The sequence below is a fragment of the Oryza sativa genome, chromosome 12 (genome assembly GCF_034140825.1).
Source record: "Oryza sativa Japonica Group chromosome 12, ASM3414082v1".
Classification (NCBI taxonomy): domain Eukaryota; kingdom Viridiplantae; phylum Streptophyta; class Magnoliopsida; order Poales; family Poaceae; genus Oryza; species Oryza sativa.
In genome coordinates this window covers 19,488,385-19,503,938 of record NC_089046.1, presented here as the reverse complement: position 1 = coordinate 19,503,938, position 15,554 = coordinate 19,488,385, and the positions used below count along the sequence as shown (strand labels likewise).

The following is a 15,554-nucleotide window of genomic DNA, read 5'->3' as shown; positions in this document are numbered from 1 at the left end:
ATATATATATATATATATATATATATATATATATATATATGTTACTTCGCTATAATCCTAATACATCTTTTTGTATCTTGCAGAAAAGACGTGTTGTCGGAGTCGTCCGTCAAGCCTGAGTGGAAGAGCTAGCCCTAGAAGGAATTGGAGCAGGCAAGTGACGTAATAATATAAATGATTGTTATATTTGTAATGCAATTAATTAAGATTATTAGACCTGTAATTGGACTTATCATATAAGATTGTGTAGTGTTCTAATATTATTTGAGTTTTAATATAAGATTACTTTATTTGTAATTAGACTTAGTATGTATAATTATTGACTACGGAATTGGGGCGACAAGTAGCAATTGACTATTGTAGTCTTAATTAGACTTAGCATATACGCACGAAACACTTAGCATAGATGACTATTTTAGTCTTAGCATGTAATATTATTGGAGTTTTAATATAAGATTACTTTATTTGTAATTAGACTTAGTATGTAATTATTGACTATGGAATTGGTGCGACAAGTAGCAATTGACTATTGTAGTCTTAATTATACTTAGCATATACGCACGAAACACTTAGCATATACATGACTATTTTAGTCTTAGCATGTAATATTACTTGAGTTTTAATATAAGATTACTTTATTTGTAATTAGACTTAGTATGTAATTATTGACTACGGAATTGGTGCGACAAGTAGCAATTGACTATTGTAGTCTTAATTAGACTTAGCATATACGCACGAAACACTTAGCATATACATGACTATTTTAGTCTTAGCATGTAATATTATTTGAGTTTTAATATAAGATTACTTTATTTGTAATTAGACTTAGTATGTAATTATTGACTACGGAATTGGTGCGACAAGTAGCAATTGACTATTGTAGTCTTAATTAGACTTAGCATATACGCACGAAACACTTAGCATATACATGACTATTGTAGTCTTAGCATGTAATATTATTTGAGTTTTAATATAAGATTATTTTATTTGTAATTAGACTTAGTATATAATTATTTACTAGCTAGGGTTGTACAATATACGTCACCTAGACTTAGCTTATATCACGATTTGTAATTAGACTTAGCACGTAAGGTTGTGTAGGGTTCTAATGTACGACATTTACACTTAGCATACATGACTTAGATTGTTAAAACATAAATGTCTCGTGACTTAGCAGATGTTTCTTGTATCAACAGATGGCTGACCGCGATGAGGAACAGATATTGTACGATACAATCGCGGAGGGAAGCAGCCAGTACTGGAATGAAGAAGAGGGGAATGAGGATCCAAACCAGTACTTGAACGAGGAAGGAAACGTGGAGAGGGATACGGAGGGGAACCAGCAGGGGCACGTGGAAAGGGATGTGGAGGGGAACCAGGAGGAGGAGGCTAGTGGTAGTCAACCCTCCGTTGGACAGAAGAGGGCACGCGGGCAACGAGGTGCAGTGAAGAAGCTTGAGGGTCGGCACATCATAACGGAAGTGGAAGAAGATGGACGTCCTAGTGCCCCGGCCGAAGCCGCCAAGAACTATGTACGTCACAGCGGTTGGGTTGTGCGGGATAACGTGCCTGTCAGTACGGTGTACTGGCGAAGAACAAGGGCACGCGGAGATCATGAGAGCTTTGTCCCAGATTCGGAGAAAGAGATGCTGTGGACCACAATGCTCGAGACATTCACCCTTCCTGCGGGTACAGAGGACAAAGTGAAAAGGTGGACTCTGAAGAAAATGGCAGAACAGTTTCAGAGCTTCAAGGGAGATCTGTACCAGAAGTATATACTGAAGGGGCAGACACCGAACTTCGACACATTCCCAAAGCTAAGGGATCATTGGGACGAGTTCGTTGCATATAAGACAGGTGAACAAGGGCAGGCGATGATGGAAAGAAACAAAGAAAATGCCGCCAAGAAGAAGTACCATCACCACTTGGGGTCAGGAGGCTATAGCGTCGCGATGCCGAAGTGGGAGCAGATGGAGGCTAGCTTGATTGAGAGGGGTATCGAACCGGCAACAGCCAATTGGCCGGAACGATCGAAGTTCTGGTACTATGCTCACGGTGGAACGCTCAACCCAGCTGATGGCTCACTGGTCTTCGGCTATCAGATACAAGAGGCTGCGCGACGACTAACAGATGCAGTGGAAGCCTCCTCTCAGGGCACGTTCCGACCAGACAGAGATAGGGACGAGCTGACACTCGCCCTGCAGACTCCAGAGCATCCAGGACGAACTCGAGGGAAAGGGGTGATTCCTTGGAAGATTGGTTTCAAGGAGGACATCCACACGTACAGGAGTCGGATGAGGAGCAAGAGAGATACCGAGGCGAAGATTGCAGACCTAGAGTTCCGGGTATCGAGCTACGAACTCAACATGCAAGAGGAGGTGGCAAGGAAGGTTGATGAACGCATGGCCGCACATCGGTCCCATGATCCCCAGCCGACCATTCCTCCTGCAATGGTGAGCCCGTCAGGAAACCGTAGCAGCTGCGCCTCAACGGGGCAGGTAGGATCACAGAGCATGGACGCCATGCAAACACAGGATGAATCGACCTGTCCCGTTGATGACATCACTCAGCGGACACCATGTGAGCTGCATATTCCTTTCAAGAACTTATCAATAAAGGTAAGATTTAGCCATTCCGCTAGTTGCTGCTTATATATGTTGATTACTAATAAATAATCTCTCACAACATGAAGGTGGCGTCGGGCATGGCCATCCCAACGGACCCTTCAGGTACTTACCACTGCAGGCCGATTCCAGCAGGATACTTGAAGGTCGAAGTTGAGTTGGTCGAAGGCGCGTACGAGGACCTCGAGCTGGATTACCCTGGAGGAGACGGTGAGACGCATCTACGAGACACAAGCCATGCCATTATTCTATGGCGCAGGCGGTACATCATCCTCCCTGGGCGACAAGCGGCGTCTCGTGCACCATCTCCTCCGGCTCCGCCATCTCCTCCTCAGGATCCTGCACCGTCTCCTCCTCATGCTCCGCCAGCACCGTCTCCACCTCAGGCTCCAGCATCGACTCCTCCTCAGGATCCTGCACCGACTCCTCCTCGTGCTCCTACACCTACTCCCCCGCAAGCTCCTCTTCCGGCACCTTCAAAGTCAAGGGCCCCCCAGCTCCACCGCCTGCCCACACAAGGGCAACGAAGAAGGCGAAAGTTGACGCCGCCAAGAACAAGGACCCGGGGTACGATTGCACGCAAGAGGAGCTTGACGCTTACGTTGCATCAGAAGTCAAGAGACAATTCAAGCCTCGAAGTCCAGAAAAGAAGATTCCTATAGACCCCAGTGTCAGGAACTTCTTCAGGGGTATGTCTGCATCTGTCAAGGAGGCCATCAAGCTATCGGACTATGAGCGAACGCTGAAGAAAGCATCTTCTGGAAAGTCCAAACCAGTCCCTCAGCTTGGAGAGCAACCAAAACAGGAGATCGAGCCGTTGGTTACCGGTAAAGAAATGACGATAGAACAATTTATTACTGACACCGGTCTAACTACGGATCAATTGCTAGGAGTCGCACCAATCGAAAAGGCGGAAGTGAAATACATGTACGAACTCGGTAAACCGCTTGTCAAGCCTGAGCTGCTGCAGTCCCTACCCACACAAATGTACAAGTTCCATCAGCTGTACATGGAGATGAGCGCCGCCGGTAGAGAGATGATCGGAGCGAGGATCAGGGACACGGACTTCTTGCAAGGAGATGACATTCTCTGGATCAATTTCAAGGGAATCTACGAACTATACCAGCTGGACGCCCTCGACGTCTCTATTATGAGTTGCTGGATTTTGTAAGTATATCGTTCGGTTAGATTTCTTACTATACGTCTCCTTTAATAAATTAGGTCCTTGTATATAAGTAGACTATAGAAAATAATATACTCCCTTTTATCGTTGTAGAATGGAGATTCAAAGGGCCCGACGGCGGAGGGTTTTCGATACTGGATTCATCGACCCTCGGAGAGTAAACGTCGCAATGCTCGACCAATATCCACAAGAAACAGAGGACAATCTCGTCCATCTCCTGAAGGCGCAGCATTACAAGACGTTCATACTGTTGCCATACAACACAGAGTTAGTTTAATTTTACTGTCTTCCTACATACCAAATTTCATTCCCGTACGAACTTGCTAAGTGTTTCATATGTAATGCATCCCACGCACATTGCAGATTCCACTGGGTGCTTTTACTCTTCGACCTGGAGGCCTGCACCGTCAACGTATATGACTCAATGGATAAAAAAGAGTCTACGTTTGACAAGGTTTTCGAACTTATAGACAGGTACCGTCATAAGTTCCTTTGTTAATTAAGAAAATCTTGTTATGTTAATTGCTACTACGAATCATAGCTTTAAACTCCATGTAGGGCTTGGTATCGGTTCCGTCATTTGGTCCGCGGCAAATGGAGAGAAAGACTTAGGCGGAAGTTCAAATTTCCTGTGAGTACACATGCTCTATATTTATATTTCTCCGATTCAAATACATACAAGTGTATATTAATTAGATCTCTCGTTGTTTGTCATTTATTTGTAGTGCGCAAAGCAAAAGCAGGGAAATAACTTGTGCGGCTATTACGTGTGCGAGTATTGCCACTGCCTTGCAAACCAAATCATCACCACAAGAGAGCTCGATGTACGTACAAATAAATTCAAAATTTCATTACGTAGCGATTTCTTGTTTAATTACTAATCAATTTCATACATTCATATAGTTTATTCGCATGAGGGATAACCTGACCACACACAAGGAATTTATCACGGCGGTTCAAGAACAACTCATGGGATTCATCAACGAAGAAATCCTTAATCCCAAGGGTGAATTCTACTACGACGGAAACACAATTCACCGGTCCTTAGCTTCTGAGCTAGCAGCGAGTACTACTACGTCGAAATGATAGCTAGCTAGCTAGGACATATAATGGATTGTAATTAATACATGACTACATATGTTTCTATATGCATGTGTACACATTTTCTATAATGTAAATATATTTTGGTCATATATATATATCTATATACATATGCATTAATTTGCATAACATATATATGTGTATAAATACATATATATTATGCATGTATATACATATAATATAATATAATATATATATATATACATATATATATATATGTATGCATATATATGTATTGAAACATATATATGCATGGTTTATATATATATATATATATAAACTATATATATATATATAAACCATGCAGCAACAGGGCCATGCAAAAAAAAAAAAGGTCAGCTCGATCTTTAGTCCCGGTTGGTAACACCAACCGGGACTAAAGATGGCTCAGCCGGCCACGTGGCTGAGCCATCTTTAGTCCCGGTTGGTGTTACCAACCGGGACTAAAGATCGATCTTTACCCCCGGTTATTTCACCCGGGACTAAAGATAGCGATCTTTAGTCCCGGATTGGTACTCCCGGTTTGGAAACCGGGACTAAAGGGGGGTTACGAACCGGGACTACAAAGGGTTTCTCCACCAGTGGGAGCTCTACCATTGTATGCCCAATGAGATGAGCTTCAGGTGCTCTCCATCTACATTGTGTATTATGTAGTACGGAGTATTATGCTTATGAAAAGTTATGTATTTTCTTTGACTAGGCTATTTTGATTAGGAAAGTGAGTTCTCGGCTAAGGGTCCTGTGGATATTATGGGTACCCCATACCCATACGGCATGATTATCCGACTAGTCATAGGGGATAACTTATATCTATGGAATATGTAATAGATCATGACTCGGGTATTACGTTTCCTTATATATTACGGAACAGCCTAAAGTCCTGGTTTGATAATATTGTAAAGTAGATTTAGGAAACCGATACCGTATTGGTTAAGGTTTCTATCTTGTAATCCTGCCCCCCACCCTATATAAGGTGGGCAGGAGGCCCTCTAGGGGGCATGAGACAACCTGATCGTCAGATCAATATACACCCGGCGGATTCAAATCCCCAAACAGGAGTAGGGTATTACCTCTCATCGAGAGGGCCTGAACCTGTCTAAATCATTTGTCTCCGCATCCATCCACTTTTAGGTCTCGTGCGCTACCCCCTTTTATTACTGCCGAATTCATGTTTCGACAGTTGGCGCGCCAGGTAGGGGTTGCGTCGAGTTTCCTATCAATGAGCGCGATGGAATCAATTTCATGAGTCGCCGACTTCGTTTTCGCTTTGGGAGTTTTCACTTCCTTTCCGTCGACCACTTCTTCAAGCTCCTCTTCTCTGACTTGATCCAAATCAGTCAGGGGGAAACTCAATCTGATTTTTATCATTATTTATCATATTGATTTTTAATCTCAGATTAATCTCTTGCTATTTTTTGTTGTTGTTCGCATATAATTACGCGGCACTATTGAGGCGATTGATGCTGGTCATGGACTCGAGGCGTCTCAGCTTTCCGGTCGATCGGCCGCGAGTCCACTCTGCCGGCTTGTTTTCGCCACCGCCATTGCTGATAACAACAACGACTTCACCGCCGGCCTGCCTCCGTCGCCGCCGAGTGGTGCCTCCGCCTACACGGCTGGCCTATTATGCCGCCGCTGTTGGGCGTCTACGACTTCACCGCCGGCCTGCCTCCGTCGCCGCCGAGTGGTGCCTCCGCCTACACGGCTGGCCTATTATGCCGCCGCTGTTGGGCGTCTACGACTTCACCGCCGGCCTGCCTCCGTCGCCGCCGACTGGTGCCTCCGCCTACACGGCTGGCCTATTATGCCGCCGCTGTTGGGCGTCTACGACTTCACCGCCGGCCTGCCTCCGTCGCCGCCGACTGGTGCCTCCGCCTACACGGCTGGCCTATTATGCCGCCGCTGTTGGGCGTCTACGACTTCACCGCCGGCTTGCCTCCGTCGCCGCCGAGTGGTGCCTCCGCCTACACGGCTGGCCTATTATGCCGCCGCTGTTGGGCGTCTACGACTTCACCGCCGGCCTGCCTCCGTTGCCGCCGATTGGTGCCTCCGCCTACACGGCTGGCCTATTATGCCGCCGCTGTTGGGCGTCTACGACTTCACCGCCGGCCTGCCTCCGTCGCCGCCGAGTGGTGCCTCCGCCTACACGGCTGGCCTATTATGCCGCCGCTGTTGGGCGTCTACGACTTCACCGCCGGCCTGCCTCCGTCGCCGCCGAGTGGTGCCTCCGCCTACACGGCTGGCCTATTATGCCGCCGCTGTTGGGCGTCTACGACTTCACCGCCGGCTGGTGTTTCCGCTTACACGGCTGGCCTATTATGCCGCCATTAGTGGGCATCTTCGCTTTCACCGTCGACCGCCTTCGTCGCCGCCGACTGGTGTCTTCATTGTTATTGATGGACGACTTTGTTCCCACATTGGCCACTTCTGCCATCACCAAGGGGAATATTACAAAGCTAAGTCATCATTTATTTTATTCTTTATATGATATTTTTCCTTTTCCTCTGCCTCACTACACCAATTGGTCTTCCATTGAGTAGTGAGTCGGGGGCTACAGATGTTATATCATATTTTTTATAATATTTATCTTGATTGCTTGCGACATAACCTGAGTACAAAAGTACCTATCGAGTTATGGAGTTCTATCTTCCTATGCTTTCCGTTTGGTTTGCCAATGGATGGTTGCCTTTGGGCCGATTCCTAGCACCCGGGGGCTCGTTGGATGGACCGAGTAACGCAAGGTGCTAAGTATTATTCGGAATAAATCAAAAGCATAGAGATGAGATAAATTTATTTTCTGCTCTTAATAATTGCAAAAGTACCCGAGTAGTAAACTCCGATCCGTGAAACTTTGTTCCATTAATGACGAACTCATGTCACTCATATGCATGTCTAGGAAGTGCTTAGGCCGACTCCCAGTGCTTGGTGGCTATGACTAGTCGGGCAGAGTGTTTAAACGTAATGAGTCATCTGCTCGGGGAAATCAAAATTAACAAGAGAAGAAATACGTATTTATAAACTGCTTGAATTAATTTTTCTCGAGTATTATATTTATATCAGATACTACTCATCCTATATGTTTGTTCTGCAGGATCCAGATCCAGATATGCATAAAAGGGATTCATGGCTTTAAGCTTATCTCTTACGCTCCAGGAATGGATCAGTCAGAACATCACCACCGGCTCGCCTCGACCGCCGCCGACTGGTGTTTCCGCCTGCACGGCTGGCCTTTATGCCGCCGTTGTTGGGCGTCTACGTCTTCACCGACCGGCCGCCTCGTCCGCCGCCGACTGGTGTTTCCGCCTGCACGGCTGGCCTATTATGCCGTCGTTGTTGGGCGTCTACGTCTTCACCGACCGGCTTGCCTTCGCCGCCGCCGACTGGTGTTTCCGCCTGCACGGCTGGCCTTTATGCTGCCGTTGTTGGGCGTCTACGTCTTCACCGACCGGCTTGCCTTCGCCGCCGCCGACTGGTGTTTCCGCCTGCACGGCTGGCCTATTATGCCGTCGTTGTTGGGCGTCTACGTCTTCACCGACCGGCTTGCCTTCGCCGCCGCCGACTGGTGTTTCCGCCTGCACGGCTGGCCTTTATGCTGCCGTTGTTGGGCGTCTATGTCTTCACCGACCGGCTTGCCTTCGCCGCCGCCGACTGGTGTTTCCGCCTGCACGGCTGGCCTATTATGCCATCGTTGTTGGGCGTCTACGTCTTCACCGACCGGCTTGCCTTCGCCGCCGCCGACTGGTGTTTCCGCCTGCACGGCTGGCCTTTATGCTGCCGTTGTTGGGCGTCTACGTCTTCACCGACCGGCTTGCCTTCGCCGCCGCCGACTGGTGTTTCCGCCTGCACGGCTGGCCTATTATGCCGTCGTTGTTGGGCGTCTACGTCTTCACCGACCGGCTTGCCTTCGCCGCCGCCGACTGGTGTTTCCGCCTGCACGGCTGGCCTTTATGCCGCCGTTGTTGGGCGCCTACGTCTTCACCGACCGGCTTGCCTTCGTCGCCGCCGACTGGTGTCCTCGCCTGCACGGCTGGCCTATTGTCACACCCCGAAGTTTTCCTCCCAAGCCAAATTGTAAATTACAAATGACCCCAAGAAAATGCAGAGGAAATCAGGATAAAACCCTAAGAAAACAATGCAAATAATAATCGGATTTGACATGTGGAATTTTTCTTGAATTCTACATGTCGAAATTCATTAACAGGATTTTTAGTGGAATTTTCAGAGCTCTAGAAATAATTTTAACCAATTAAAAATCACTAAAGTGCAATTTTTAATTCCAGGGAAAATCCTTTTCCTTTTTCTTTTTCTTTTCCCTCCCTTTTTCCCTCCTTTTTCCTTTTCGGATGGGCCGCCGGCCCATTCCCCTCCTTCCTCCCCCTCCTCCTTGCTGGGCCGGCCGCAGGCCGAGGGCCCAGCCTGGCAGCCGCCGCCCACCTCCTCTCTCGGGGTCGCCGACAGGTGGGGCCCACCTGTCGGGTCCTTCCCCCACCTCCCGCCGATCCCGGCGCGCCGCCGCGCCGAAACCGCCGCCGCGCCCACGCCTCCGTCTCTCCCGGGCCACGTCGGCCACGCCCGCGCGTGCGCCGCGTCTCCCGCGCCCTTTCCCCTCTCCCTCCCGTTCGCGCCCGCGCCCGAGATGGCCGGGATTCGAAAACCGAATCCCGTCTCTCTCTCCTCCCCACTCCCCCACGTCGGCCGTCGAATCCCGCCGCTCCCGGCCACGTCCGGCTCCCTCTCCCCCTTTTTAAGCATCGCCGTCCTCCTCTCTCGCTTTTTCCCCATTTCGCCGATCTCTCCCGAGCTCCCCATCGCCTCCGCGCCGTGCAACCACCCGCCGCCGCCGCTTTTGCTACTCCGGCCGCCGCTAGCCGCCGCTAGGCTCGTCGCCGTCTCGCGCCGTCGCCGCCGTTAGCTTCGCGGGGTCGAGATCTACCTCGGCCGCCCCTTCCCCGTCGAGGTTCGCCGCCGGAGACCCATCCCCGTCGTGTGCCGGCAAGTGGCGCCATGGCCGCCGCCTTCGGCCGGCGCTCTCGCCCTCCCACGCTCTTTCCTCTCTCTCTAATCCCTCTCCTTTTGTTCGTTAGGAGGTTCCGGAGCTCGTCCCGCCGTCGTCGTCGTCCTCCGTCGGCCGCCGTCGTCGACCGTTGTCGGTGAGGCTTCCCCCTCCTCTTTCTCCTTTTCCCCGTACCGTGTAGCCGCGTGCGCGCCGCTTAGCCTGGTAGCCGCCGCTCCTCCTCTAGCCGCCGCTCCCCGCCGCCGGTCGGTCGCCTTCGGTCGCCGCCTTGCGCCGCTGCCGCATGCGCGCCGCCGCCGTGTGAGCGCCGCGCCGCCGGCGCCATGGTCGCCGCCGTCTCGCGCCGCGCCCGCGCGCCCCGGCCGCGAGGTCCCGCCGCCGTCCGATCTACCCTTGGGTAGATCGGGGCCGTCGGTTCGGCCGCCACGTGGCGCCGCCGCCCCTCCTTTCCCCCGTGCCGCTGACCCGTGGGCCCGCGCGCCGCCCCCCCCTTTCTCTCTCTCCCGGTCGCTGACCGGTGGGCCCCGCCTGTCGGCGCCGCGCCCCCTCGCTGACGTCAGCCCTGGTTAATATTGCGCAATAAATTATTTAAGGATTTCTTTTATAGTAATAAACACAGTGAATTTTCTAAAATTCATAACTAATTCATCCGAGCTCCGTTTAATCCCATTCAAGTCTCAGTAAATCAAGAAAAATGTGTAGAATCCATTAAAAATGGTTTTGTTCTCTGTTTCAGTAGTCTTATAGCCTGTTTGCAATGTTTGCTTTGTATGTCGCTAGATTCCGATCCCTCCGACGCTCCGGTGTACTTCGAGATAGTCGCCGAGGTCCCTCCAGCAGCAGAGCAAGGCAAGTCATGCTTGTCACTTGAACATGTTGATCCTATATTGCAAATGCTCTATTGTTTTCTTTCAAATATTGCATTGTTTTATAATATCACTATGGGATGGATACCTATTGTTACAGCCATGCTTTTGGATATCATGCTCCTTTGTTAGCTTGGGTTATAACATGATTAGACTTTGGACTAGGAATTGCTTAGCCATGCTTAGTTCAACTAGCACACATTGGGGATCTCATTTAAAACCTAGACTATAGGTTTATATGATAATGTTGGTTTCATACCACCGCTCTGGTGTTGGTTAAATAAAATGAACCACATGGTGGGCTGTGGGTGCATGGTTTTGCTAGTCGCACCCATGGCAGTTAAGGACCGGTTCGCGGGATGCCCTGGAAGAATTTATCGTACTTACCACAAGCCAGCGTGGGCAACGGCTGGGCTTGTAGTGTAGCTTTCCTCTAGTCGACGCATCCAGGCAAGGGTGGGCGTGATGGAGCGGGGCGGGCCCTGCGACGGCCTCTGTCGCTTCCGGATTCACCTAGGCACGAGAGGGGACTGCCCGTCGCCCGCTGGGGACGGGGGTGAAACTTGAGGTGTGGTGTGCTTGGCTAGAGGGGGTTATGCGAAGGGTCCTGTCACGGCCTCTTTCCGGTATGTCGTGGTGGCATGTCGGCGCACGGAAACGTGTCGTGGGGCTGTGTCTTGTGGGTACAGTTGTACACCTCTGATCAGAGTAAAACTATTCGAATAGCCGTGCCCGCGGTTATGGGCGGTCAACCAGATTCACCGTGATTAGTCTCACCCTAGTGTAATCTGTTGAATTTGGATAGTTTAGGTGGATGGTTGGGCCTGTCGCAACGTGGGTTAGCGTTGGACAGCGGATGTTTAATACTGCTTAATTATTACAACTGTTTTCGCATTCAATTCCTGTTTATAAATGCCAGTATTTATAAAAAGGAACCTGCTTAGCTATCCCTTGTTAAATCCCTGCATCATACCTCTATTCCGGTATGACTTGCTGAGTACAGTGGGTAGTACTCAGTCTTGCTCTACTTTTTCCCCCAACCTCAGAGCTCGAGTATGTGTCCGATGGCGGGTTCTCCGAGGAGTAGGCTTCGTCCGTGCCGTCGAGGATGCCTGTGGAGTGGTGTTCCCGCTGCAGTTCAAGTCAAGGATTAGCTCCAGTTATCTTTCGTTTTCCGCTGCATTTCTGTAAGACCTTTATAATGTTTGTAAGACGTGGATCTGTATGTCAACATTGTCGTTTGTGTACCCCGGCTGGTCCTGGACGGGGGTTTTAATACACATTCTGCTTGGAATTCTATTCGGGAATTTCTGGGCGTGACAAGTTGGTATCAGAGCCGACCTTGACCGTAGGACAAGCCAAATGGAAAGACCTAAGAGCCCTCTGAATCCTTTTCATTGCATATGTTCTTTGCAATTGGATTTTGTTCCGGGAAAATGGGGATCTGTTCTTGTGGTTCAAGGGAAAAATCTTGGTCGCTCGTTTAAAGTGAGTTTTTCAAAACGAGTCAGTCTAGGGTTTTAGTAAAATTATTGGGATTTATTCGTCAGTCAGTTGGGATTTGATGGGTGAAATGCATTCGGTCCTAGCTCGGTATCATGGGTTGCAAGGTATTTATGCTTTGTTCGTTATTATTACTATGTATCTAATTTCCCATTATTTTATCGTTATGTGAGTCTGTCTTATTTATTCGCGCTCATGTAAAATGATCTATGCATAAAATTTTGCTCTTATTTTGATTCCTTTATTTGAGTCTTTATTGCTTTATTTAAATTTGGATTTGAGCATGCATTGATCCTACTCCTTTGTCTTCTCTAGATGGCCGGTCACCCACCCAACCACCGCGGAGAAGGCATGATTGATTTCGTGGCAGAGTTGGCACGCATGACCCTGGTGGTGGGCTACCCCGACGCGCCGGAGTACACGACGATTCCGCCGCTCAGTGGCGAGCTTCCTCACCGTGTCCGCTTGGAGGTCCATGGTTACGTGGGGACTTGCCTCGCTAACATGGCGGTCGAGGCATCTGGAGGCACAGCAGATCACGCCTGTCAGGAGGCAGCCTACTTGATGATGGCCAGACTACGGGAGCGCCACGACTACATCTTCCACGACACGGCGTACCGCTACCACCCCCGTCGAGCCCATGGTGATGGCGTCAGCTCCTTCCGTCCGACAGCTGGCGAGAACGACACCACCTTCGGTCACATGTGTGCTGTGATGAGGGGATTGGACCGGATGCACTCGGACCTGCACAAGGCGACCAAGGCCTTGAATGATGGGAAGCTCATGAGGATCGTCGCTCTGAAGGACGAGATAGCGCGCCTGAAGAAGGAGAATGCTCAGTTGAAGGGTCTTCCAGCACCAGGAGGAGTCCGGATCCGCACTACGCCCCGTAAGAGGACGACTGCACCCGTGCGCATCCAGCTTGCGCCCAGGAACCCACCTCCACCAGCAGCTCCCGCAGCACCTCCAGTTCCGCCCGCAGCTCCGGCAGTTCCCGCAGTTCCTCCAGCTCCAGCTCCAGCTCCAGCTCCAGCTCCCGTGTTCACTCTCTCCTTCGCTCCAGCATCAGCCGCCAGAGGTCCAGCCAGTGGTACCGGAGGTTGGTTGTCCGCTACTCCCAGTGGCAGCGGCGAGACTGATCTGTCAGGCTCCAGGAGTCGTTCAGAGGGACCAGGTGACGAGCAGGAGGACGCTTTCGACTCCACCGACCGCAGGAGCCGTTCCGAGCATTAGGCTCGTTTTCCCATTAGTTTATCGATTGTCTAGTTTCTGCTTGTTAGTTTGTGTGTTTAGGTTGCTTGTTTGGGGTCAGTCGACGGTCGATATCATGTGCCTATGATATGGCTGTCTTAATAAGGATTTTTGTTTGCTCTTTTTAAGTGTTTTAATTCAGATCAGAACAATTGCAGTTTTAATTCCTATATAATAAAGCTTAGTTCTTGAGCATCTGTTTTTCTTCTTTTCCCCCCGCCTGCTTTTCCCTCCAGATGGTCTACACCAGGACTGGCAACCGCACGACAGGCGAGGGCAGCAACGGTGAAGAACGCGCTGATGGTGTGCACCCCAACAGTGATTCTGGCAATGGTCCGCCACCACTTCCCGAGAATCCGACCCTTGCCCAAGTTATGGCACATCAGACTCAGATGATGGCAGCCATGATGCAGCAGATGCAGCAGCAGCACCAGCAGATGCACCAGAGGATGATGCAGCACGCCGAACAGCAGCACCAGCAGTTTGGTCCCCCTCCCCCTCAGTCCAAGTTGCCGGAGTTTCTACGTGTCAGGCCACCCACCTTCTCCAGCACCACCAACCCTATGGAGGCAAATGACTGGCTCCATGCGATAGAGAAGAAGCTGAATCTCCTGCAGTGCAATGATCAGGAGAAGGTCGCTTTCGCCACACACCAGCTTCAGGGTCCTGCGTCAGCTTGGTGGGACAACCACATGGCCACCCGCCCACCGGGTACTGAAGTCACATGGGCAGAGTTCTGCCGTAGCTTCAGGAAGGCACAGGTGCCAGACGGGGTCGTGGCACAAAAGAAGAGGGAATTCCGGGCGCTCCATCAGGGCAACAGGACTGTGACAGAGTACCTCCATGAGTTCAATCACCTCGCGCGATATGCACCAGAGGATGTCCGCACCGACGCCGAGAAGCAGGAGAAGTTCATGGCGGGTCTGGATGACGAGCTGACCAACCAACTGATATCTGGGGACTACGCCGACTTTGAGAGGCTGGTTGACAAGGCAATCCGCCAGGAGGATCAACGCAACAAGATGGATAGGAAGAGGAAGGCCGCTCAGTTCAGGGCACATCAGGGAAGTCACCAGAGGCCGCGCTTCACTCCCGGGCAGCAGGGTGGACCTACCACCATGATTGTTCGTCAACACCGCCCATTCAACCCCAGCAACTTCCACCAGGGCTCCAGTGGCAGCCAGAATCACCATGGAAGTCAGCCCAACCGCGGTACAGCTCCACGCCCACCGATGGCACCGGCACAGTCAGGCCAGCCCGCACAAGCCAAGAAGGAGACGGGAGCAAAACCAGGGTCCTGCTTCAACTGTGGCGAGCTTGGCCACTTCGCTGACAAATGCCCGAAGCCCAGGCGTGCCGGACCAAGGTTTATCCAGGCTCGTGTCAACCACGCATCTGCGGAGGAGGCACAAGCAGCACCAGAGGTCGTACTGGGTACGTTTCCTGTTAACTCAATCCCTGCAACAGTACTTTTTGATTCTGGTGCAACGCATTCTTTCATCTCCAAGAAATTTGTCGGGATGCATGGGTTAATAAGAGAGGAACTTAGCACACCGATGCGGGTTCATACCCCAGGGAATAGCTCCACTTCGGTTCAATTCAGCCCTTCTATAACAATAGAAATTCAAAGGTCACCGTTTCTAGCCAACCTCATCCTTCTCGAATCCAAAGACCTAGATGTCATTCTTGGGATGGATTGGCTGACCAAGTTTAAGGGAGTCATCGATTGTGCGAATCGCACAGTCACCCTGACCAATGAGAAAGGAGAAACCGTGGTGTACAAATCTCTAGTCTCGCCAAAGAAAGGAGCCTCGTTGAATCAGATTGAGACGGAAATCCCAGTGGACACCGAAGAGAAGAACTTGAGAAAATTGGAGGACATACCCATAGTCTGCGAGTATCCAGAGGTGTTCCCCGAAGACCTCACCACCATGCCACCCAAGAGGGAGATTGAATTCCGGATTGATTTGGCACCAGGAACCGCTCCAATCTATAAGAGACCGTACAGAATG

At 50.4% G+C, this 15,554-nt stretch overlaps 1 protein-coding gene across 1 annotated transcript; it reads left to right on the top strand.

Annotated features, from left to right (window-relative positions):
• The first annotated feature begins 2,787 nt into the window (after positions 1-2,787).
• On the top strand, positions 2,788-4,980 carry LOC136354827 (uncharacterized). Its single transcript, XM_066306577.1, has 6 exons — positions 2,788-3,791; positions 3,901-4,074; positions 4,171-4,281; positions 4,366-4,438; positions 4,533-4,631; positions 4,711-4,980. Exons 1-6 carry the CDS (start codon positions 2,875-2,877, stop codon positions 4,891-4,893), a joined length of 1,557 nt encoding a protein of 518 aa, XP_066162674.1. The 5' UTR covers positions 2,788-2,874; the 3' UTR covers positions 4,894-4,980.
• Positions 4,981-15,554: the final 10,574 nt, after the last annotated feature.

Excerpts from the sequence above, each read along its gene's own strand:
- LOC136354827 (XM_066306577.1), top strand. The coding sequence starts at position 2,875 with ATGGCGCAGGCGGTACATCATCCTCCCTGGGCGACAAGCGGCGTCTCG. Across the intron at positions 3,792-3,900 it reads ATTATGAGTTGCTGGATTTT|AATGGAGATTCAAAGGGCCC; the intron begins GTAAGTATATCG and ends TTATCGTTGTAG. Across the intron at positions 4,282-4,365 it reads GTTTTCGAACTTATAGACAG|GGCTTGGTATCGGTTCCGTC; the intron begins GTACCGTCATAA and ends AACTCCATGTAG.